This window comes from Notothenia rossii (genome assembly GCF_949606895.1).
Source record: "Notothenia rossii genome assembly, chromosome: 7".
Taxonomy (NCBI): Eukaryota; Metazoa; Chordata; class Actinopteri; order Perciformes; family Nototheniidae; genus Notothenia; species Notothenia rossii.
In genome coordinates this window covers 83,471,218-83,497,678 of record NC_136905.1, presented here as the reverse complement: position 1 = coordinate 83,497,678, position 26,461 = coordinate 83,471,218, and the positions used below count along the sequence as shown (strand labels likewise).

Genomic DNA, 26,461 nt, shown 5'->3' with positions numbered 1-26,461 from the left:
CACACACACACACACTGAGAAGAGGTCTAATCAGACACGCTAAGTGAAAGCACCTGTAGGGCCATCGAACCACATTCAACATTTGAAATTTTGACTTCTCTAAAATGTAGAAAAATCGTCTTTTACGAATAACATTTATCAAAGTTAGGAATCAACTATTTTGTTTGTTATCTGAGAAAATATGACAATTATGACGAGACCGACAGTCTTCATTTTCATTGAGAAACACCTCAGAACAAATCAAATGTTGTTGTTTGCATCTGGGCTGTCAGCTGTTGTTGTTGACACTGGACTCTGAGAAAAACAGATGCTCACGAATCAGGAAATGATTGATACGTACATTTTTGCGCAGCTCATTTAAACTTCTTACTTTGAACCAGATGGTTTCTCATTAAAACATGTGACTCAACTTTCATCCGTTTTAATGAGATTAGTTTTCTATACATCATCTTTTTACTTTGTAGGCAGTTTGTGAATCAAACTTTTAGACTTTTAGATTAGTGTCAGGGAAACTTCTGAGAGACACGAGGAGAGTTGGAGCTTTGATGTCAAACACTGATATTTATTACAAGTCAACGGCCGGAGAACTCAAATCACAAATCACAGCAGCAAAAGGTTCTGACTGCACGGGTGGGTTGTCATGTCAATTCTGTCCAGCCTATCTCTCGATAGACCTTTTTAACTAGTTTACAGAAAGTCAAATCCACATATTGGGGATGGGCGTAAACATCTGCAGACACAGGAGAAGCCCACCCCCCCCCTGTGCCCACCAGGTCAGGCCATAAAACCTAGTGTCAACATACGACTGCATTAACACATTCCTTACGGGAGATTAGAAGCAGGGATGGTCGTAAATGTCAACACACAGAATGAGGTTAAATATCTTAGGAGTAGGGCCGGGACTCGATTAAACAAATTAATCTAATTAATTAGAGGCTTTGTAATCAATTAATCGCAATTAATCGCATTTTTAATCACATATAAATATCTGACCTGAGAACAGTGAGAAGCAATTTTTTTCACATGGATTTTAGTATACCATTGAATAATGACTGAATACATAAGCTTAAGCAACAAAACATTGTTTATTTGTTTCAAAGTGGTCCTTAACCAAGACCAACAGAAAAGTGACATTTTTGCCATAAAGTGTAGCAATAGCATATTTAGGAATATAGTACATTTCAGAGATTCAGGTAGCCTATAGGTAGGTAGACCTTCTGTAAACTATAACACTTTATTTTTTAAGTAAAACACAATACTTTCAAGTACATTCAGAACATTGGAAACCCTGACTATTAGAAAACATCTCTCTGTTGCTTCAGAGGCCATAACAGACTTTGTTGATTTACCAACAGTTGATTTAAAAAATCTAATCAATTTCAGTCCAACTCTCTCAATAACCTTGGCCAAAACAATAAACAGTTCAACATAAAGTGCCAGTTGCACCAACAACGTAATAAACAGTTCAACATAAAGTGTACCATTTAAAATCAAATAAAAAAGTTCCAGTGATTGACCTCAATCCCTCCTATTCTTCCAATATCCTGATGACAAATAAAATCTCTCTGTTGCATAGGCCACTGTTTGATCAACGCGAATTGGGTGTGGGTCCTTGTACTCCGAGTCGGGCTAACGTCCACGCTAGCTTCCACGCTAGCTGCTATATGTTTAGCATTGAGGTGATACTTGAGGCTTGATGTGCTGCGGTGATATGCGAATTCCTTTTTGCATAATTTGCAAAACAACCGTGCTCTTATCGACGCTTCCATCCGTCCGTTTTTTAAAACAAAATGTCCCATCCACGGGGCCAACCAAAGCGGTCTCATCAGCTTCTTCGTTCACGTTTGACTATTGTTCACTGTGGTTTGTTGTTGTTTGAAGTCATGAACGTTAGTTGGTGCTCCAGTATAATCGGTACCCCTGAAACTCATCCAGTGAGAAACGTTCCGCGGTGCAAGAATAAGTGCGATTAAAATGCGTTAATTTTTGTGTAATTAATTCATCTTAATTAACGCGTTAAAGTCCCGGCCCTACTTAGGAGTAAGGAATAATTATTCTTTGACACTTAGGAGTAAGACAGAAATATTCCCTTATAATTAGTATAACTGATCTGGGTTTACTTTTGGGTTTTCACACAGTTTTGTTCCGGGTTTGTCTGCGGGAGCTCTTGATTCTGCCAAAAGTGCCCAACTGAGTTCTTGTGAAAACAGCTGGAGGGTGTTTTGGATATTATGGCCACCGGCCCAGTTGATGAGCAGCTGTTCGACTCTGTGCCTGATTTAAAACATTCTGGAAAATGTGGAATGAGACGTCTCCAAACAGTTGACAACATGGTTTTTCAAGGTGTTTGACTCACGTCCTCACGTCTTTTGTTTCCTTCAGCTTCAGCCACGGTGGAGGACTTCCAGATCCGTCCTCACTGCCTGTTCGTTCACTCGTACCGAGCTCCAACCTTCTGTGATCACTGTGGAGAGATGCTGTGGGGACTCGTCCGGCAGGGACTCAAGTGTGAAGGTACACCTCTACTGACAATATTACTGATTATATTAGTTCATAATAGTTTGTTTTATTGACTTTCAAATGTGTGTCCTTCTTAGATTGAGCGTTCTGTTTATGAGAGTGGATTGCATCGGTTTAAAGGTCAATTATTACGCAAAATCCACTTCTCCATGTCTCTTCTACATCAACATGTGTCCCCTCTTCTCCATGTCTCTTCTACATCAACATGTGTCCCCTCTTCTTCATGTCTCTTCTACATCAACATGTGTCCCCTCTTCTCCATGTCTCTTCTACATCAACATGTGTCCCCTCTTCTGCATGTCTCTTCTACATCAACATGTGTCCCCTCTTCTTCATGTCTCTTCTACATCAACATGTGTCCCCTCTTCTCCATGTCTCTTCTACATCAACATGTGTCCCCTCTTCTTCGTGTCTCTTCTACATCAACATGTGTCCTCTCTTCTTCATGTCTCTTCTACATCAACATGTGTCCCCTCTTCTTCATGTGTCTTCTACATCAACCTGTGTCCCCTCTTCTTCATGTCTCTTCTACATGTGTCCCCTCTTCTTCATGTCTCTTCTACATCAACATGTGTCCCCTCTTCTCCATGTCTCTTCTACATCAACATGTGTCCCCTCTTCTTCATGTCTCTTCTACATCAACATGTGTCCCCTCTTCTTCATGTCTCTTCTACATCAACATGTGTCCCCTCTTCTTCATGTCTCTTCTACATCAACATGTGTCCCCTCTTCTCCATGTCTCTTCTACATCAACATGTGTCCCCTCTTCTTCATGTCTCTTCTACATCAACATGTGTCCCCTCTTCTTCATGTCTCTTCTACATCAACATGTGTCCCCTCTTCTCCATGTCTCTTCTACATCAACATGTGTCCCCTCTTCTTCATGTCTCTTCTACATCAACATGTGTCCCCTCTTCTTCATGTCTCTTCTACATCAACATGTGTCCCCTCTTCTTCATGTCTCTTCTACATCAACATGTGTCCCCTCTTCTTCATGTCTCTTCTACATCAACATGTGTCCCCTCTTCTTCATGTCTCTTCTATATCAACATGTGTCCCCTCTTCTTCATGTCTCTTCTACATCAACATGTGTCCCCTCTTCTTCATGTCTCTTCTACATCAACATGTGTCCCCTCTTCTTCATGTCTCTTCTACATCAACATGTGTCCCCTCTTCTCCATGTCTCTTCTACATCAACATGTGTCCCCTCTTCTCCATGTCTCCTCTACATCAACATGTGTCCCCTCTTCTCCATGTCTCCTCTACATCAACATGTGTCCCCTCTTCTCCATGTCTCTTCTACATCAACATGTGTCCCCTCTTCTCCATGTCTCTTCTACATCAACATGTGTCCCCTCTTCTCCATGTCTCTTCTACATCAACATGTGTCCCCTCTTCTTCATGTCTCTTCTACATCAACATGTGTCCCCTCTTCTCCATGTCTCTTCTACATCAACATGTGTCCCCTCTTCTCCATGTCTCTTCTACATCAACATGTGTCCCCTCTTCTTCATGTCTCTCCTACATCAACATGTGTCCCCTCTACTTCATGTCTCTTCTACATCAACATGTGTCCCCTCTTCTTCATGTCTCTTCTACATCAACATGTGTCCCCTCTTCTCCATGTCTCTTCTACATCAACATGTGTCCCCTCTTCTTCATGTCTCTTCTACATCAACATGTGTCCCCTCTTCTTCATGTCTCTTCTACATCAACATGTGTCCCCTCTTCTTCATGTCTCTCCTACATCAACATGTGTCCCCTCTACTTCATGTCTCTTCTACATCAACATGTGTCCCCTCTTCTTCATGTCTCTTCTACATCAACATGTATCCCCTCTTCTTCATGTCTCTTCTACATCAACATGTGTCCCCTCTTCTTCATGTCTCTTCTACATCAACATGTGTCCCCTCTTCTTCATGTCTCTTCTACATCAACATGTGTCCCCTCTTCTTCATGTCTCTTCTACATCAACATGTGTCCCCTCTTCTCCATGTCTCTTCTACATCAACATGTGTCCCGTCTTCTCCATGTCTCTTCTACATCAACATGTGTCCCGTCTTCTCCATGTCTCTTCTACATCAACATGTGTCCCCTCTTCTTCATGTCTCTTCTACATCAACATGTGTCCCCTCTTCTTCATGTCTCTTCTACATCAACATGTGTCCCCTCTTCTTCATGTCTCTTCTACATCAACATGTGTCCCCTCTTCTCCATGTCTCTTCTACATCAACATGTGTCCCCTCTTCTTCGTGTCTCTTCTACATCAACATGTGTCCCCTCTTCTTCATGTCTCTTCTACATCAACATGTGTCCCCTCTTCTTCATGTGTCTTCTACATCAACCTGTGTCCCCTCTTCTTCATGTCTCTTCTACATGTGTCCCCTCTTCTTCATGTCTCTTCTACATCAACATGTGTCCCCTCTTCTCCATGTCTCTTCTACATCAACATGTGTCCCCTCTTCTTCATGTCTCTTCTACATCAACATGTGTCCCCTCTTCTTCATGTCTCTTCTACATCAACATGTGTCCCCTCTTCTTCATGTCTCTTCTACATCAACATGTGTCCCCTCTTCTCCATGTCTCCTCTACATCAACATGTGTCCCCTCTTCTCCATGTCTCTTCTACATCAACATGTGTCCCCTCTTCTTCATGTCTCTTCTACATCAACATGTGTCCCCTCTTCTCCATGTCTCTTCTACATCAACATGTGTCCCCTCTTCTCCATGTCTCTTCTACATCAACATGTGTCCCCTCTTCTTCATGTCTCTCCTACATCAACATGTGTCCCCTCTACTTCATGTCTCTTCTACATCAACATGTGTCCCCTCTTCTTCATGTCTCTTCTACATCAACATGTGTCCCCTCTTCTCCATGTCTCTTCTACATCAACATGTGTCCCCTCTTCTTCATGTCTCTTCTACATCAACATGTGTCCCCTCTTCTTCATGTCTCTTCTACATCAACATGTGTCCCCTCTTCTTCATGTCTCTCCTACATCAACATGTGTCCCCTCTACTTCGTGTCTCTTCTACATCAACATGTGTCCCCTCTTCTTCGTGTCTCTTCTACATCAACATGTGTCCCCTCTTCTTCATGTCTCTTCTACATCAACATGTGTCCCCTCTTCTTCATGTCTCTTCTACATCAACATGTGTCCCCTCTTCTTCATGTCTCTTCTTCATCAACATGTATCCCCTCTTCTTCATGTCTCTTCTACATCAACATGTGTCCCCTCTTCTTCATGTCTCTTCTACATCAACATGTGTCCCCTCTTCTTCATGTCTCTTCTACATCAACATGTGTCCCCTCTTCTTCATGTCTCTTCTACATCAACATGTGTCCCCTCTTCTTCATGTCTCTTCTACATCAACATGTGTCCCCTCTTCTCCATGTCTCTTCTACATCAACATGTGTCCCGTCTTCTCCATGTCTCTTCTACATCAACATGTGTCCCGTCTTCTCCATGTCTCTTCTACATCAACATGTGTCCCCTCTTCTTCATGTCTCTTCTACATCAACATGTGTCCCCTCTTCTTCATGTCTCTTCTACATCAACATGTGTCCCCTCTTCTTCATGTCTCTTCTACATCAACATGTGTCCCCTCTTCTCCATGTCTCTTCTACATCAACATGTGTCCCGTCTTCTCCATGTCTCTTCTACATCAACATGTGTCCCGTCTTCTCCATGTCTCTTCTACATCAACATGTGTCCCGTCTTCTCCATGTCTCTTCTACATCAACATGTGTCCCGTCTTCTCCATGTCTCTTCTACATCAACATGTGTCCCCTCTTCTCCATGTCTCTTCTACATCAACATGTGTCCCCTCTTCTCCATGTCTCTTCTACATCAACATGTGTCCCCTCTTCTCCATGTCTCTTCTACATCAACATGTGTCCCCTCTTCTCCATGTCTCTTCTACATCAACATGTGTCCCCTCTTCTCCATGTCTCTTCTACATCAACATGTGTCCCCTCTTCTCCATGTCTCTTCTACATCAACATGTGTCCCCTCTTCTCCATGTCTCTTCTACATCAACATGTGTCCCCTCTTCTTCATGTCTCTTCTACATCAACATGTGTCCCCTCTTCTCCATGTCTCTTCTACATCAACATGTGTCCCGTCTTCTCCATGTCTCTTCTACATCAACATGTGTCCCCTCTTCTCCATGTCTCTTCTACATCAACATGTGTCCCCTCTTCTCCATGTCTCTTCTACATCAACATGTGTCCCCTCTTCTCCATGTCTCCTCTACATCAACATGTGTCCCCTCTTCTCCATGTCTCCTCTACATCAACATGTGTCCCCTCTTCTCCATGTCTCTTCTACATCAACATGTGTCCCCTCTTCTCCATGTCTCTTCTACATCAACATGTGTCCCCTCTTCTTCATGTCTCTTCTACATCAACATGTGTCCCCTCTTCTCCATGTCTCTTCTACATCAACATGTGTCCCCTCTTCTCCATGTCTCTTCTACATCAACATGTGTCCCCTCTTCTTCATGTCTCTTCTACATCAACATGTGTCCCCTCTTCTTCATGTCTCTTCTACATCAACATGTGTCCCCTCTTCTTCATGTCTCTTCTACATCAACATGTGTCCCCTCTTCTTCATGTCTCTTCTTCATCAACATGTGTCCCCTCTTCTTCATGTCTCTTCTACATCAACATGTGTCCCCTCTTCTCCATGTCTCTTCTACATCAACATGTGTCCCCTCTTCTTCATGTCTCTTCTACATCAACATGTGTCCCCTCTTCTTCATGTCTCTTCTACATCAACATGTGTCCCCTCTTCTTCATGTCTCTTCTACATCAACATGTTTCCCCTCTTCTCCATGTCTCTTCTACATCAACATGTGTCCCGTCTTCTCCATGTCTCTTCTACATCAACATGTGTCCCCTCTTCTCCATGTCTCTTCTACATCAACATGTGTCCCCTCTTCTCCATGTCTCTTCTACATCAACATGTGTCCCCTCTTCTCCATGTCTCTTCTACATCAACATGTGTCCCCTCTTCTCCATGTCTCTTCTACATCAACATGTGTCCCCTCTTCTCCATGTCTCTTCTACATCAACATGTGTCCCCTCTTCTCCATGTCTCTTCTACATCAACATGTGTCCCCTCTTCTTCATGTCTCTTCTACATCAACATGTGTCCCCTCTTCTTCATGTCTCTTCTACATCAACATGTGTCCCCTCTTCTTCATGTCTCTTCTACATCAACATGTTTCCCCTCTTCTCCATGTCTCTTCTACATCAACATGTGTCCCGTCTTCTCCATGTCTCTTCTACATCAACATGTGTCCCCTCTTCTCCATGTCTCTTCTACATCAACATGTGTCCCCTCTTCTCCATGTCTCTTCTACATCAACATGTGTCCCCTCTTCTCCATGTCTCTTCTACATCAACATGTGTCCCCTCTTCTTCATGTCTCTTCTACATCAACATGTGTCCCCTCTTCTCCATGTCTCTTCTACATCAACATGTGTCCCCTCTACATCAACATGTGTCCCCTCTTCTCCATGTCTCTTCTACATCAACATGTGTCCCCTCTTCTTCATGTCTCTTCTACATCAACATGTGTCCCCTCTTCTCCATGTCTCTTCTACATCAACATGTGTCCCCTCTTCTTCATGTCTCTTCTACATCAACATGTGTCCCCTCTTCTTCATGTCTCTTCTACATCAACATGTGTCCCCTCTTCTTCATGTCTCTTCTACATCAACATGTGTCCCCTCTTCTCCATGTCTCTTCTACATCAACATGTGTCCCCTCTTCTCCATGTCTCTTCTACATCAACATGTATCCCCTCTTCTTCATGTCTCTTCTACATCAACATGTGTCCCCTCTTCTTCATGTCTCTTCTACATAAACATGTGTCCCCTCTTCTTCATGTCTCTTCTACATCAACATGTGTCCCCTCTTCTTCATGTCTCTTCTACATCAACATGTGTCCCCTCTTCTTCATGTCTCTTCTACATCAACATGTGTCCCCTCTTCTCCATGTCTCTCTACATCAACATGTGTCCCCTCTTCTTCATGTCTCTTCTACATCAACATGTGTCCCCTCTTCTCCATGTCTCTTCTACATCAACATGTGTCCCCTCTTCTCCATGTCTCTTCTACATCAACATGTGTCCCCTCTTCTTCATGTCTCTTCTACATCAACATGTGTCCCCTCTTCTCCATGTCTCTTCTACATCAACATGTGTCCCCTCTTCTCCATGTCTCTTCTACATCAACATGTGTCCCCTCTTCTCCATGTCTCTTCTACATCAACATGTGTCCCCTCTTCTCCATGTCTCTTCTACATCAACATGTGTCCCCTCTTCTTCATGTCTCTTCTACATCAACATGTGTCCCCTCTTCTTCATGTCTCTTCTACATCAACATGTGTCCCCTCTTCTCCATGTCTCTTCTACATCAACATGTGTCCCCTCTTCTTCATGTCTCTTCTACATCAACATGTGTCCCCTCTTCTTAATGTCTCTTCTACATCAACATGTGTCCCCTCTTCTCCATGTCTCTTCTACATCAACATGTGTCCCCTCTTCTTCATGTCTCTTCTACATCAACATGTGTCCCCTCTTCTTCATGTCTCTTCTTCATCAACATGTGTCCCCTCTTCTCTATGTCTCTTCTACATCAACATGTGTCCCCTCTTCTCCATGTCTCTTCTACATCAACATGTGTCCCCTCTTCTCTATGTCTCTTCTACATCAACATGTGTCCCCTCTTCTCCATGTCTCTTCTACATCAACATGTGTCCCCTCTTCTCCATGTCTCTTCTACATCAACATGTGTCCCCTCTTCTCCATGTCTCTTCTACATCAACATGTGTCCCCTCTTCTTCATGTCTCTTCTTCATCGACATGTGTCCCCTCTTCTCCATGTCTCTTCTTCATCGACATGTGTCCCCTCTTCTTCATGTCTCTTCTACATCAACATGTGTCCCCTCTTCTTCATGTCTCTTCTACATCAACATGTGTCCCCTCTTCTTCATGTCTCTTCTACATCAACATGTGTCCCCTCTTCTTCATGTCTCTTCTACATCACCATGTGTCCCCTCTTCTTCATGTCTCTTCTACATCAACATGTGTCCCCTCTCCTTCATGTCTCCTCTACATCAACATGTGTCCCCTCTTCTTCATGTCTCTTCTACATCAACATGTGTCCCCTCTTCTTCATGTCTCTTCTACATCAACATGTGTCCTCTCTTCTTCATGTCTCTTCTACATCAACATGTGTCCCCTCTCCTTCATGTCTCCTCTACATCAACATGTGTCCCCTCTTCTTCATGTCTCTTCTACATCAACATGTGTCCCCTCTTCTTCATGTCTCTTCTACATCAACATGTGTCCTCTCTTCTTCATGTCTCTTCTACATCAACATGTGTCCACTCTTCTTCATGTCTCTTCTACATCAACATGTGTCCCCTCTTCTTCATGTCTCTTCTACATCAACATGTGTCCCCTCTTCTTCATGTCTCTTCTACATCAACATGTGTCCCCTCTTCTCCATGTCTCTTCTACATCAACATGTGTCCCCTCTCCTTCATGTCTCCTCTACATCAACATGTGTCCCCTCTTCTTCATGTCTCTTCTACATCAACATGTGTCCTCTCTTCTTCATGTCTCTTCTACATCAACATGTGTCCCCTCTTCTTCATGTCTCTTCTACATCAACATGTGTCCCCTCTTCTTCATGTCTCTTCTACATCAACATGTGTCCCCTCTTCTCCATGTCTCTTCTACATCAACATGTGTCCTCTCTTCTTCATGTCTCTTCTACATCAACATGTGTCCCCTCTTCTTCATGTCTCTTCTACATCAACATGTGTCCCCTCTTCTTCATGTCTCTTCTACATCAACATGTGTCCCCTCTTCTTCATGTCTCTTCTACATCAACATGTGTCCCCTCTTCTTCATGTCTCTTCTACATCAACATGTGTCCCCTCTTCTTCATGTCTCTTCTACATCAACATGTGTCCCCTCTTCTTCATGTCTCTTCTACATCAACATGTGTCCCCTCTTCTCCATGTCTCTTCTACATCAACATGTGTCCCCTCTTCTCCATGTCTCTTCTACATCAACATGTGTCCCCTCTGAGATTCTCTCTCTTTTTGATCTATTTCTATAAAAACCTGTCTGAAAATGAGCTGATCAGATTTTGGCCACTTTATGATGTCATAACGATGTTTTGTCTTGTGTAACCATTAGCCAATCAGCAACCAAGGTAACCCCCCCCCCCCCCCCCTTATCACCTGAATCTCCTACTAGAGCTCCATTGAGTTCTTTGTAACCAAATGTCTCTCAGAGGGGCGTGGGGAGGGGCTCCTTATTTTCATCTAAAGTAACAGACAGAGAATCAGCACTTTGGAAACAGGGCTGAAACAGAGGGGATTATGGGTAATCCTGCAATGATCTGTTTGGTGTTTCAGCCAATCAGAGACAGGCTCTGTATATATCTGAGAGCTGTGATCACAGGGGACCTTTAACCTGTTTTTGGAGCAGCATTGTTTCCAGTGTGGTTGTCTTTCTTTCTGTCCAGGCTGCGGACTGAACTATCACAAGCGTTGTGCCTTTAAAATCCCAAATAACTGCAGTGGAGTGAGGAGGAGGCGTCGCTCCTCCAATGTTTCCCTGACAGGAGGGCTTATAAACCTCGGACGCCCCCTTTCTGCCGAGCCCTCACCCCCCCATTACACCGATGAGGCGTTACTGGTCAGTGGATAATATAGAGTTCATCTTAAACATGTCTATATGGGGATTTCTGGAGGACTTGAAACGTTTTGTTGGTGCACCACCTAGTTACAGAGTACTGGAGTACAAATACTTTGTTAAAGTACATGTTTCTGGTATCAGTACTTTACTCCACTACTTATCTTTCTGACCACTTTTTACTTTCTACTTCTTACACGTTGAACTCAAATACCTGTACTTTCTACTTCTTACATGTTGAACACAAATACCTGTACTTTCTACTTCTTACATGTTGAACTCAAATACCTGTACTTTCTACTTCTTACATGTTGAACTCAAATACTTGTACTTTCTACTTCTTACATGTTGAACACAAATACCTGTACTTTCTACTTCTTACATGTTGAACACAAATACTTGTACTTTCTACTTCTTACATGTTGAACACAAATACCTGTACTTTCTACTTCTTACATGTTGAACACAAATACCTGTACTTTCTACTTCTCTCATTTTCCAAACAGGCTGGTTCCTTTAGTCTGAATGTGTGTTTGGAGGCGTGATCATTATTATTTAGAGTCATTGCGTGCCTATTGATTTGAACACGCACTGTGTGTCCATCATTTCCTGGTCTTCTCTAAAGAAGAGGGACCAATGGAAACGTTGTCATGTTGCCGTTGGTCACCATGGAAACATTCATTAGCTAACAATGACATTATTGTTCTCTTAATATAAAGGGAGGTCAGGTACTCTTTAAAAACAGCTGCTAGTTATGGGTACTTTTTACTGAAGTACATTTCAAAGTTCTTTACTTTCACTTGAGTGAAGAAGTTTAGTCAGTACTTCTACTTTCACCAGAGTATTTTTAAACACGAGTATCTGTACTTCTACTTGAGTAAAGGAAGTGTGTACTTTGCCCTCTCTGCCTAGTTAACAATGTAGAACAAATGCTTTTTTCAGTACACAGACGTTCATTCGATCTTTAAATTATGATTAAACGTTTGAATAATCGAATGAACATCTGGACAGCAAAACATTTGTATTAACAATCTCTGTGTTATATCATCAAAATGCACTGTGATTCTTTTTAACAATGCTTCTTGACATCATTCAGTCCGAGACAAAAGCAGCTTCTGTTTTTTTAGCTTGCAATTGCGATTTTGCCATCTGTGGACAGCAGGCTTTAATCGTGCTACCAATTACCATGACAGCTGAGAGGAACAGATCCCTGCAAAAAGGCTCCTAATTATTCGTGTGAAAGTGCTTTTGTTGGTGGTGATGATTAATGCTACAAGATGACGGAAACACACAGGTCCACACTTGATGATGCAAATGAAACATATGTTCAGGAAACAGCAAAAGATAAGAACATAGAAAATGCTCAGATCCCTAACTGATGAGTTAAGACTGTTGTCTTAAACCACCTAGTTGTAAACTAAATATATGTCTTACTATAGATACTCCTGGTTTACCTTTCAGTCAGATGGGTTGACAAATAACCCTTTAACAAATCTTTAAAACACAAAACACTTTTGGTGTCTGAAAATGTAAGATGCTCAATTCAACTGGCTTATCAGTGAAGTGTTCTTTAATCACAACCAGAGATGGCAAAGTACACACATCCTTTACTCAAGTAGAAGTACAGATACTCGTGTTTAAAAATACTCTGGTGAAAGTAGAAGTACTGACTAAACTTCTTTACTCAAGTCAAAGTAAAGAGGCTTTGAAATGTACTTCAGTAAAAAGTACCCATAACTAGCAGCTGTTTTAAAGAGTACCTGACCTCCCTTTATATTAATAGAACAATAATGTCATTGTTAGCTAATGAATGTTTCCATGGTGACCAACGGCAACATGACAACGTTTTCATTGGTCCCTCTTCTTTAGAGAAGACCAGGAAATGATGGATACACGGATCGTGTTCAAATCAATAGGCACGCAATGACTCTAAATAATAATGATCACGCCACCAAACACACATTCAGACTAAAGGAACCAGCCTGTTTGGAAAATGAGAGAAGTAGAAAGTACAGGTATTTGAGTTCAACATGTAAGAAGTAGAAAGTACAGGTATTTGAGTTCAACATGTAAGAAGTAGAAAGTACAGGTATTTGAGTTCAACATGTAAGAAGTAGAAAGTACAGGTATTTGAGTTCAACATGTAAGAAGTAGAAAGTACAGGTATTTGAGTTCAACATGTGAGAAGTAGAAAGTACAGGTATTTGAGTTCAACATGTAAGAAGTAGAAAGTACAGGTATTTGAGTTCAACATGTGAGAAGTAGAAAGTACAGGTATTTGAGTTCAACATGTAAGAAGTAGAAAGTACAGGTATTTGAGTTCAACATGTGAGAAGTAGAAAGTACAGGTATTTGAGTTCAACATGTAAGAAGTAGAAAGTACAGGTATTAGTGTTCAACATGTGAGAAGTAGAAAGTACAGGTATTTGGGTTCAACATGTAAGAAGTAGAAAGTACAGGTATTTGTGTTCAACATGTGAGAAGTATAAAGTACAGGTATTTGAGTTCAACATGTAAGAAGTAGAAAGTACAGGTATTTGTGTTCAACATGTAAGAAGTAGAAAGTACAGGTATTTGTGTTCAACATGTGAGAAGTATAAAGTACAGGTATTTGAGTTCAACATGTAAGAAGTAGAAAGTACAGGTATTTGTGTTCAACATGTGAGAAGTATAAAGTACAGGTATTTGAGTTCAACATGTGAGAAGTAGAAAGTACAGGTATTTGTGTTCAACATGTAAGAAGTAGAAAGTTCAGGTATTTGTGTTCAACATGTGAGAAGTAGAAAGTACAGGTATTTGAGTTCAACATGTAAGAAGTAGAAAGTACAGGTATTTGAGTTCAACATGTAAGAAGTAGAAAGTACAGGTATTAGTGTTCAACATGTAAGAAGTAGAAAGTACAGGTATTTGAGTTCAACATGTAAGAAGTAGAAAGTACCGGTATTTGAGTTCAACATGTAAGAAGTAGAAAGTACAGGTATTTGTGTTCAACATGTAAGAAGTAGAAAGTACAGGTATTAGTGTTCAACATGTAAGAAGTAGAAAGTACAGGTATTTGAGTTCAACATGTAAGAAGTAGAAAGTACAGGTATTTGAGTTCAACATGTAAGAAGTAGAAAGTACCGGTATTGGACTAAAGTACTGACACCAGAAAAATGTACTTAAGTACAGTAACAAAGTATTTGTACTCCACTACCTCTCACCTCTGTTCACAACAATCACGCTCTAACTGTTGTTCTTTCTTTCTTTTGTTGTCTTTCTCTGTGCTGCAGTCTCCAGTCAGTCCCAGCATGGAGGTAAATATAAGAGATATAGTGAATGGGGGAAATAGAGTGATTTATTGTGACACTTTTTTTTGTTTTTTGTTCACTGTTATCCAAACTCTGTAATAATCTCTTTGAGATTGTTTAGCATAACGACATGGGATTTTAGGTCAAGTAAAATTGAAGATTGGCAAAAGTTAGTTTGACATTTTTCAATTTAAAAAGCTTTCTGAAAAAGTCTGTTTATTGTGGATCTATAGATATGCTTATACATCTTTTTATATATATTTGTATTTTTGTATTCTGGATTGTGGGAAACGGTATTTCGATCTCTCTGTCTGTACACACAAACTGAAAGATTGACAATAAAGTTGACTTTGAGTACTTGAATAGTATAATCCATTAATAATAATCCTGATCTGTTTCCAAAACCAGTAATAATCTCTTTGAGTTTTTAGCATAACAACACGGGATTTTTGGTCAAGTAAAACTGTTGATTTAAAGATTAGCAAAAGTTAGTTTGCCTTTTTTTCATTTAAAAAGCATTCTGAACATTTTACTGCTTCAATTGTATATTCCAATAATGCTTATATGTGTCTCTGTGCAGCAGAAAGCCCAGTTGGATTACTTCCCAGGGAGAGAGCGTCGTGCCAGCTCTCAGTCGTACGTCGGACGTCCCATCGAACTAGACAAGATCTTACTGTCCAAAGTTAAAGTTCCTCACACTTTCCTGATCCACTCGTACACCCGACCCACGATCTGCCAGCACTGCAAGAAGCTGCTGAAAGGACTCTTCAGACAAGGCCTGCAGTGTAAAGGTAAACGTCCTGTGTTCATCCCTTCTGTAAAATAGGGATCGGAACAGTGTAGAGGATGGCGTGGTGGTCAGATAGGAACTCAGCAGCGAATGTGCAATTATTGGAGTCCACGTGAATGTTAAAATCACCGAGCAGGAGAGTTGATGGAGACATGGAGCAGAGAGAGGTGAGTAACTCAGACAGCTCAGACAGGAAAGTAGTGGAAGCTTTGGGTGGGCGGTAGGGCAACCTGGACCCAGACAGTTTGAAGACAACACACTCAAATGAGGTGGTAGTAGGTACCGGGAGTTCTTTAACCAGGATGCCAGCTCGGTGGATGACAGCCAATCCACCGCCACGACCCAGGGAGCGGGGCTTCTGGATGTACAGATAGCCCGGGGGGGTGTGGCTTGATTGAGTGTCACAAAGTCCTGCTGATTTTGCCATGTCTCAGTTAAGCATAGGATGTCAATGCTTCTGTCAGTGATAATGTCGTGGATGAGTAGTGCTTTGTTTGTTGAGGGAGTGGGTATTCAGCAGCATACATGTCACATGGTTGTTCATAGATGCTGGGGGGAACAAGGAGGGAGAAACCAGCACACTGTCAGCACAGGCCAGGGACCTCAGGTAGATAGAGCGAACGGGAGGTTTGGTCGAATGATGTCGTTTGTTGTGATGACGACATCGCCGTGCGACAGACTGTCTGTCAGAAACAACTGCGGGGATAGGAGTTTCGGAGTAGAATAAATAAATAAAAAATGCTGCGATGATCTGTTTGGTGTTTCAGCCAATCAGAGACAGGCTCTGTATATATCTGAGACCTGTAATATATTGATGAAAAACAGTAGCATAGGGGACCTTTAAGGTTTCATCCTTTAGAGACCAGCAATGGGATCAGGGAGTTCATGGAAATCTGATTTGTAAATATAAAGGAATGTTTAATTTGGTGTGTTCAACAAGTTACTTTAATGACATAGTTAGTTTTCAAGCCCAAAACCCTTAGAAAATATGTTTTTAGGGACAATCCTGACTGTCACGATCTGTCTGCGTTGTGTTTCTGTCTTGTCTAGATCTGTCTTTGGTTTTCTGTCAGCGTTGTGTTTTGTCTTGTTTAGTTCTGTGTGTTCCCTCCTACCTGTTCCCTCCTACATGTTTCCTTGATTGTGTTCACCTGGTGCCCCTGTGTTGTCTCCTCCCTCCTCACCTGTCTCTTGTTTCCTTGATTAGTCCTGTGTGTATTTAAGTTCTGTTTTTTCTGTCTGTCATTGTTGGTTTGTCGTTTGTGACTGTGTTCACCGGGGAGTGTTCTGTTTATCCGTGTATCCTTGAAATAAAGGTATTTTCAGTGTTATCTGCATTTGGCTCCTGCTTGCTTCGCTCACCCGTAACACTGACGCTCTAGATTTGCTAACAATGCCGGAAGTAGTCAAAAATAAATAAATAAAAACAGAGATACAGGTCAGGCTTAGAAAGAGACTGGCACTTAAAAACTAAAACGTTATGCTTTTATAACCTTATGAGGGAGTCTCATCCACCCAAATGTGTAGGCCTTAAGAGATGCAGGGAGAAGGACATAGGGGAAGAGATAAATTATTGGGTCATGGTTTAAAGTTTCAAGGGAAATACAGACACGTCTGATTAATTATAAAGTCATCAATAGAACATATTGGATTCCAAGTAAAATGGCAAAGCTAGGACTCAGAGGCTCCCCTTGTGTTGGAGCTGTGATACTTCATGTGGCACTCTTCTGCACATGTTGTATTCATGCACCGTGATACATATCTTATGCTTGAAGATTATTACCTTCATTAACACAGTAATGGCCTCCTCTCTGGCACAGGGACCAATGCTTTGCATGCTAGGTATGGTACCAAAGGAAAGTGGTCTGAATGCACGTCAGATCTCATGGTGCAGAATAGCACTTATTACTGGATGTAGGAAAGCGGTGCGACATTGGGAACCTAGAGGGGATATGTCCTTTAAGGAATGGATGGACGAAATACCCAAATCTCCTCCGATGAAAGATTATTCTACAAGATTGTGAGGAAGCGTACACACTCCCTCACTAACATGTGGCTCTTAACTATTTGTTTGTTAAGAAAGGTAGTACACGTTTTTTCAGAGTTGTCTTTAGTTCAGTTAAAGTTATAAAAACAGTTTACATAGACAAACTAATAAAATGCATCTAAATTAATTTGTCAGTCTGTAAAATACACAAGCACCAAGTAATCACCATTTCCTTTGTTCAGACCTGGAGGCCATCTTGTCCCAGTGCTCAAAGGGGGAGCACGCTTTCAAAGTACTCCTTATATGTGGCGTATGAGTAGGCGGAGTCTTGGACGCGATTGGTCAGGAAATGTGTGATTTTATGTCAATTAGGTTAAAAACTATCCGTTTTAAGCAGACCTTGTTGTTTTTGAAGGTATAATATGTATGTTGATGCAATAATGAATTTACTTAAGCCGTTAGGGTTTTATTAAATGTAGACAACAGTGTTTAATTTTGTATTTAACCCTTCACTCCGCTTTCAGAACCATGACCTGATTGGCCAGGTTGGAGTGGGAAGGCGGGCAGTCTCCTATAAATGTTGTTGGGAAGAAAGGGGAAGGAGGCACTTTGTGTTTGTTCCTTGCTGGTGGTGAATGCAGCACCAGACATGCAGTTTGTGTTTCTGGGGAATGATGATGAAGGCTAAGAATAAAACGCCTGTTTATTTTTTGCAAGAAAACCCTCTCTCCACGTATCGTTCTTTCACCTGCACCTCACATCGTAACAATGATGATACATAGAATGGATATCTAGATGAAAACATGGGGCCCTTTGTGGCGGTGACTTGAAGTGCTGGAGAGCTCCACCCTTTCAAATAATTGGAAACCCAAAATAAAGTTCTAAAGTGATGTTTTACGTATTTGATGTATATCAGTATGTGCGGGCTGGTCTACATACCGCGTATCATGTATATCGTGGATGCCATGGATGATGCTCTCCCTCTGTGATGTTCCCTTTGTCCGTCTTGTCAGTTATTGTCCTGTCTGTGGTGTAGTTAGCCGTGGTACTTTGATATCTTGATATGTGATACATTTAAATCAAATCAAGTTTTATTTATATAGCACATTTATAAACGATTTTTGGTCGAGCCAAAGTGCCGTACATATAATACAAATAGCCTACTACTACTGTTCAGAATATCAGTATGAGAAAAACGACACCCTCTGTCCTTAGACCCTCTGTCCTTAGACCCTCTGTCCTTAGACCCTCACATCGTACAAGGAAACACTTCCAGAGAAACCCCACAGTTTAAAGGGGAACATGGATAAACCTCAGGGAGAGCAACAGAGGAGGGATCCCTCTCCCAGGACGGACAGACGTGCAATAGATGCCGTGTGGAAATCAAACAGATAATATATTTTACAGCATAGGTAGGTAGACCAAATGTTAGGAAATGCATGTGTCTGAAATAAGAAGATGAATCCACGAGGACGTCAGCTACAATCCTGTGGGAGCATTCAGGGAGGCAGCATGACGAGACCCAAGGCAGGACCGCTGAGACCGGTTCAGCCACGCCCCGAAGTCCACGACTTAATCCAGAACTCAGGATAGAGGATGCAGGACACGGACTATAGCAACAGGATCAGCCTCGACTCCGGATCCCAGCGTAGATATAGATACAAAAGAAGAAAAAAGATTTGGCTGGGTTAATCGGAACAAGAGAATACACAGACACAGGCAGAGAGAGGGAAAAGGTCGTTGGATCAAAGTTATTCTTGATAACCCTCTAGAAAGATCTCGTGACATTTAGCACGCTGTGTTGTTATGTTCTGGAATAAAAAGAATACAAATGAAAAAACGAATAAAGAAAGGGCTGTTATAATGTGGTGTAGTACTTAAACCTTTTAGCACAGCAAGAATTCATCTGTTCGTTGATTTTGTAAAGCACAGCTGTCGATTCAATGGAACAATGCCAAACCAAATCAAGCTATGTTTATGTGAATAAAGGCAAAAAGCGTAGGATTTGAAACCATAACAACATGACTAAAGAGTAAATAACAACAATTATTGTTAGGTTAACTGCTCTTGGTCTTCATGAGGGTCATTGAAGACCCAAACCAAAAGCAACTTTTACCTTCTTCATGAACCTTGGAAGGAGTTAAAGTTGTGCCAGCGACTGCTCCTCTGTTTCTACAGGAGAACGTTTTAGAAGTTAAAAGGACAAAGCTTTTTAATTCAACATTGTGTTTGGTTTGTAACCTGTTCTGATCTCATGGCTAACCCATCTCTTGTTTCTCCCATAGATTGTAAATTCAACTGTCATAAACGATGTGCTCCAAAAGTGCCGAACAACTGCCTGGGCGAGGTTTCAAGAAATGGAGGCAAGTTTCCTATTTATGATCCTATCCGAGCTGCATTCAGAAACACACACCGCACACTTTGATCCTAAACCTAAGTATAAGCTTGGTACTGAAACCGGGTCTTAGTGTGCTCACTGGCTCTTCTTTGTTATATTTTATTCTAGCAAGAAGTTCAGTCAGTCATGCTGTTCTGATTATGATATCACTCGTCTCCGGCTTGAGCTTCAATCTCAGGATCCATGTATTTATTATCCTAAAGAATGGAATACAGATACATCGCATACAGAGCAGCTTATATATCAACATTCTGACTTTCTCTCAAAATTCTGACTTTCTCTCAAAATTCTTACTTTTTTCTCAAAATACTGACTTTCTCTCAAAATTTTGACTTTTTCTCAACATTTTGACTTTTTCTCAGAATTCTGACTTTTTCTCAAAACCTCAAATTTCTGACTTTCTCAAAATTCTGACTTTCTCTCAAAATCTCAAAAATTCTGACTTTCTCTCAAAATTCTGACTTTCTCTCAAAATTCTGACTTTCTCTCAAAATCTAAAATTTCTGACTTTCTCAAAATTCTGACTTTCTCTCAAAATCTCAAAAATTCTGACTTTCTCAAAAATTCTGACTTCCTCAAAATTCTGACTTTTTCTCAAAATTCTGCCTTTCTCTAAAAATCTCAAAATTCTGACTTTCTCTCAAAATTCTGACTTTCTCAAAATTCTGACTTTCTCTCAAAATTCTGACTTTCTCTCAAAATCTCAAAATTCTGACTTTCTCTCAAAATTCTGACTTTTTCTAAAAATTCTGACTTTTTCTCAAAATTCTGACTTTCTCTCAAAATCAAAAAATTCTGACTTTCTCTCAAAATTCTGACTTTGGAGGAATAGAAAGCAGTATTCAATGTTTACTTCAGATTAGCTCCACGTCAGAAATGAGCATGCTTGTCATATGTCTCTCTCCATAGAGGCTGAATCATCATGTTAATCACATAGCTATCATATGCCTCAAACAGTCCTGATGCTCTTCTAGGTAATCACACATCCTGTCATGAAGCTACAGTTGATACCTTTGTTACCATGTTGCTCTCATGTTGGAAGAGGACATTCAGTATTTTCCCAACACTGTGTTTTGGTTTCGTAGATCTCTTGAGCCCGGGGGCGGAGTCAGACATTGTGATGGTGGAGGGAGGCCTCGATGATCACGATGACGAAAGAGGAGGCGGTTTGATGGACGATATTGATGATGCAATGACATCAGAGGGGGGGGGGCTTCTGGAGGCGGGGCCTAACGACCTCTTTGACCCCCACGACCCCGACCTCGACGAATCAAACAGAGCAATCAGGTACACACATCCTTCACTCAAGTAGAAGTACACACATCCTTTAATAAAGTAGAAGTACAGATACTCGAGTTTAAAAATACTCTGGTGAAAGTAGAAGTACTGACTAAACTTCTTTACTCAAGTAAAAGTAAAGAGGCTTTGAAATGTACTTCAGTAAAAAGTACCCATAACTAGCAGCTGTTTTAAAGAGTACCTGACCTCCCTTTATATTAATAGAACAATAATGTCATTGTTAGCTAATGAATGTTTCCATGGTGACCAACGGCAACATGACAACGTTTCCATTGGTCCCTCTTTTTAGAGAAGACCAGGAAATGATGGATACACGGATCGTGTTCAAATCAATAGGCACGCAATGACTCTAAATAATAATGATCACGCCACCAAACAAACATTCAGACTAAAGGAACCAGCCTGTTTGGAAAATGAGAGAAGTAGAAAGTACAGGTATTTGAGTTCAACATGTAAGAAGTAGAAAGTACAGGTATTTGAGTTCAACATGTAAGAAGTAGAAAGTACAGGTATTTGAGTTCAACATGTAAGAAGTAGAAAGTACAGGTATTTGTGTTCAACATGTAAGAAGTAGAAAGTACAGGTATTTGGGTTCAACATGTAAGAAGTAGAAAGTACAGGTATTTGAGTTCAACATGTAAGAAGTAGAAAGTACAGGTATTTGAGTTCAACATGTGAGAAGTAGAAAGTACAGGTATTTGTGTTCAACATGTAAGAAGTAGAAAGTACAGGTATTTGGGTTCAACATGTGAGAAGTAGAAAGTATAGGTATTTGTGTTCAACATGTGAGAAGTAGAAAGTACAGGTATTTGAGTTCAACATGTAAGAAGTAGAAAGTACAGGTATTTGAGTTCAACATGTAAGAAGTAGAAAGTACAGGTATTTGTGTTCAACATGGAAGAAGTAGAAAGTAAAAAGTCATCAGAAAGTAGTGGAGTAAAGTTCTGATACCAGAAGCTTGTACTTAAGTACAGTAATGAAGTATTTGTACTTCACTACTTCCCACCTACAGAAACAAACAAAACAACACATTCAGGAAGAAAAATATCCCTCGATTTCGATCTTGTTATTTTCTTTGTTGTGCAGCCCGTCCACCAGTAACAACATCCCTCTGATGAGAGTGGTTCAGTCCATCAAACACACAAAGAGGAAGACGAGCAATGTGATGAAGGAGGGATGGATGGTCCATTACACCAGCAAGGACACTCTGGTATTGACCTGTCTGTGTTTTTATTCGTTTGTTTGTCTGTCAGTGTTTCCTACCTTTTAATAATTAGGTTTTACGATGTCTTGAATTCATAGTTTAAGAGAAAGCTTCTGAATCAGGAAGAATAATAAGTGTCGCACTGGAAAAATGCTGCTCCAAAAACAAGTTAAGCAATAATGAAAACAAGCAGTTTTTACTTGAAATAAGTCCAAGGGGAGGCTGTGGCTCAGTGGATGTTGTGCTGGACTTCAAATCAGGGGATAGCAAGTTCGAGTCCCCCTGCAGTCAGCCTGTCGTTGTGTCCCTGAGACACTTCACCCCAAAGTGCTCCTGTGGGGATTGGGATTTGGATAAAGAATTGGGAGGGATGAAACCCTCTTTAATGGGGGCGTGTGGTGCAGTGGGTTGTGCGAGAAACCTAGAGAAACCTAGATGTTGTTTATATTTGTTTGCCCCTTAGCAAAGTGTTGTTGTTTTTTAGGCGTTAAGATCTTGAGCTTTTTGAAATGCAAAAAGAATATGTTCCCTAAGGCTTTATGCAAAGAATAAATGGTATGAAATAACGGGCAAAATGTTTCACGTGTAAAGTATAAACACACAAATTGCAAACACTAACACCTGCACTGGGAAAAATGCTGCTCCCACAACAAGTAAATAATAATAAAAACAAGGTGTTTTAGCTTTTAAAGGTCATGGCCATTTCTACTGATCACAGTTCCATTGTTGAGGTCTACTAGAATAGATTTACATTGTTCAATGTTCCAAACTCACATTGGTTTCTCAAACAGCATCTCTGTATAGTATGTGTATTCACTCTCTGTCCTACACGGCTTGTTGGAGCTCCTCCCCCCCCCCCCTCCCTCTGAGCCCACTGTGCTCTCATTGGTCAGCTCGCCCACTCTGTTCTGATGAGTCCACCACCGTTACAGCTGAACATCAGTGATTATGTGTTACAATGGCGTTTGTTAGCAACCAGGAAATGACACCAGTAAGGACAAGCAGATGAGAATGCTGGGTGGGGTCTGGGGGCCGTGTTGGGGGGCTCGCTGCTCCGCCCTTTGAGGCTCGAGGAGCGGACAGTGTGAGCTGGGTTACTGGTGTGGTTTCCTGGAACTCAGACTGAGCACACGCACACACACACACACACACACACACACACACACACACACACACACACACACACACACACACACACACACACACACACACACAGGGGGGGGGGTGTGCTAGTGGATCGCCGGAGCTGTTAGATTAACATTAACATGCTTATTGTAGTTGTAAGTGCACTGCCTTGCGGCCTGTAGCACCGTCCTTGATGGAGCCTATGTGTATCTTCCGCACCCTCTCAGACGTTCAGTTGCGCGCGCTACTAAAGAGACGTGTTACCATGGAAACCAAACAATTGTGTAGCTGTATTAAAGTCCGAGTGGAAACAGTCGTGTGTAAATCTGATTTTGTCAGAAATCGGGAGAAATATGACCCCGGGAGGAAACCGGGAGAGGGAAATGAAATCGGGAGTCTCCCGCGAAAATCGGGAGGGTTGACAAGTATGGGTCTTATATCAAGTGTAACGACATGTTCTGACTAGAAATTAGACAAATATACTTGGCAAGATTTTACATTTTTGCCGTGTAACCCTTTCTCCCTTTTGACTTTGTTCTTTTCATCTCTCTCGTACCATCTTTGATTCTCATCTTCTTTGTTTCCTCTTCATCTGTGATTTCAGAGGAAAAGACATTACTGGCGTCTCGACAGCAAATGCATCACGCTGTTCCAGAACGACACAGGAAGTAAATACTACAAGGTAAGAGCACCTCTTATCTCAGATTTATTTTTAAACAAGAGATAAAACTCAACACCACGACAAGTTTCTAAACTGCAGGAAATGCTCAGGGTCTTTTCGGGGTACCTCATTGTACTCTTTAAGCTTTGCATTCAATCAGATTCCTTTTATTGTCACTACTCAGAGTACAGCGGTCCAAGTGATGTTAATCAACTTGATCATCTCCATTTATTATTATTTGAGTTTAAATGACCAAAGCAGACATCTACATTTTATCTGATATATATATATGACATCTCTTTGTGTATTTTACCACATTTTTTGAGAGGGGTCTGCCTGCAGTTCCGGTGCAGACCTCCACTCTCAGGACACCTCCACTGTCAGTAGAGGAAGTGACGATTCTGACGCACACGTTTTTTTCTCCGCCCACCGAAGGACTCATCTATACGGCGCTGATCTGATGGTCTGACGATTTTATTTCGTATTTGTGTGACCGCATTAATCAATAGCGGGTGTAACTAAAATACAAGATGTCATCTTGTGTTTTCAAGATATAATATATATATATATATATATATATATATATATATATATATATATATGATATGATAGTTGAGAGAAAGTCCGAATTTTTTTTTTGAGAAAAAAAAGTGTTCGTCAGAATCGTCACTTCCTGTACTGACAGTGGAGGTGTCCTGAGAGTGGAGGTCTGCAGGCAGGCTCCCATTAATCTTTTGTTTTATTCTCTGTCAAAGCATCTTTGAGTTTTTAGAAAAGCGCTATAGAACTGTCATGTATTATTATTATTATTATTATTATTATTATTATTATTATTATTCCCGATGGTGCAATAACACATACAGTAACTATGGTCATGTAGAATAAGGCATTAATAAGTGTTTTAAAATGACTCATAAAGAGCCAATATACTGCTAACATGCATGCTAATTACTAGTTGATGGTGAATTTGTGTACCTTAATATGAAGTTGTACCGCTTACATGAACATTGAGGTCTATGTGCCTTATTCTGTATTTGACATAATTGTTTCAATAAAAAATATATATAATTCAATATATTGAGATAGTTAAGTCAATATACTGAGATAGTTAAGTCAATGTATTGAGATAGCTAAATCAATATATTGAGATAGCTAAGTCAATATACTGAGATAGTTAAGTCAATGTATTGAGATAGCTAAATCAATATATTGAGATAGCTAAGTCAATATATTGACTTACAGGATTTCTTCTTTTTTTTCCTGTGGCGCAAACAGACTTCTATACGTAACAGACAGTATAAGTGTCATTTTGACAATACAAGCTAACATTTTTAATATATAAAGTGACTATAAATTGGACCTATGATACATACATACATACTTTCTACTTCTTACATGTTGAACTCAAATACCTGTACTTTCTACTTCTCTCATTTTCCAAACAGGCTGGTTCCTTTAGTCTGAATGTGTGTTTGGTGGCGTGATCATTATTAGTTAGAGTCATTGCGTGCCTATTGATTTGAACACGATCCGTGTATCCATCATTTCCTGGTCTCCTCTAAAGAAGAGGGACCAATGGAAACGTTGTCATGTTGCCGTTGGTCACCATGGAAACATTCATTAGCTAACAATGACATTATTGTTCTATTAATATAAAGGGAGGTCAGGTACTCTTTAAAACAGCTGCTAGTTATGGGTACTTTTTACTGAAGTACATTTCAAAGCCTCTTTACTTTGACTTGAGTAAAGAAGTTTAGTCAGTACTTCTACTTTCACCATTTTTAAACACGAGTATCTGTACTTCTACTTGAGTAAAGGATGAGTGTACTTCTACTTAAGGAAAGGAATTGTACTTTTGCCGTCTCTGCCACTGCCCCAGTAACAAGTGTGTAAGCGTTGTTTCCTCTACCTGTTCTTTCTCTCTCTGCTCTGCAGGAGATCCCTCTCTCGGAGGTCTTGACTCTGGAGCCGGCTCAGGCCTTCTCTCTGCTCCCTGACGGATCCAATCTGCACTGCTTTGAGATCACCACGGCATCTCTGGTTTACTACGTCGGAGAAAACCTGCAGAGAGTCGAACCGTCTGTGAGCGGCAGCAGCATTAAGGTAAATAAAAACTACTGCTGACATCACAGGTGGAAATGAGCTATTAGCTATAATCTGCCGTATTGCATCTCTTCTGCTGAGATTAATGTTTTTGTATGCATGCTCCTTCTATAAATAAATTAATTAATTAAAAAAAACATCTGTCTGTGTCCAGTGAGAGATGAATCACTCAGATAACTTACTTATCTACAAATACCACAATAATACATGACTTTATATTTTGTTTACTGTGAATTGGTTTTTCACCATGTATATTTTTTTTAATGTGTGTATATCTATTTTAAGATTTGGAATTGTTTATTTTTCTGCAATGCAAACATTTCCCAAATTTGGATTAATTAAGTACATCTCATTTTATCTTTC

At 40.8% G+C, this 26,461-nt stretch overlaps 1 protein-coding gene across 2 annotated transcripts in view; it reads left to right on the top strand.

Annotated features, from left to right (window-relative positions):
- Nucleotides 1-388: 388 nt before the first annotated feature.
- prkd1 (protein kinase D1) overlaps nt 389-26,461 on the top strand; it is a 65,117-nt gene continuing 39,044 nt past the window's right edge. The window contains exons 1-10 of one of the 2 annotated variants that reach the window (XM_079691444.1): nt 389-630; nt 2,383-2,514; nt 11,072-11,244; nt 14,514-14,537; nt 15,112-15,322; nt 19,594-19,671; nt 20,792-20,993; nt 22,092-22,215; nt 23,939-24,016; nt 25,931-26,098. In XM_079691444.1, the coding sequence (XP_079547570.1) occupies nt 546-630; nt 2,383-2,514; nt 11,072-11,244; nt 14,514-14,537; nt 15,112-15,322; nt 19,594-19,671; nt 20,792-20,993; nt 22,092-22,215; nt 23,939-24,016; nt 25,931-26,098 (1,275 nt within the window). In that variant the 5' untranslated portion in view covers nt 389-545. The remainder of the gene's footprint in view (nt 631-2,382; nt 2,515-11,071; nt 11,245-14,513; nt 14,538-15,111; nt 15,323-19,593; nt 19,672-20,791; nt 20,994-22,091; nt 22,216-23,938; nt 24,017-25,930; nt 26,099-26,461) is intronic. The other variant, XM_079691445.1, reaches the window with a different exon arrangement.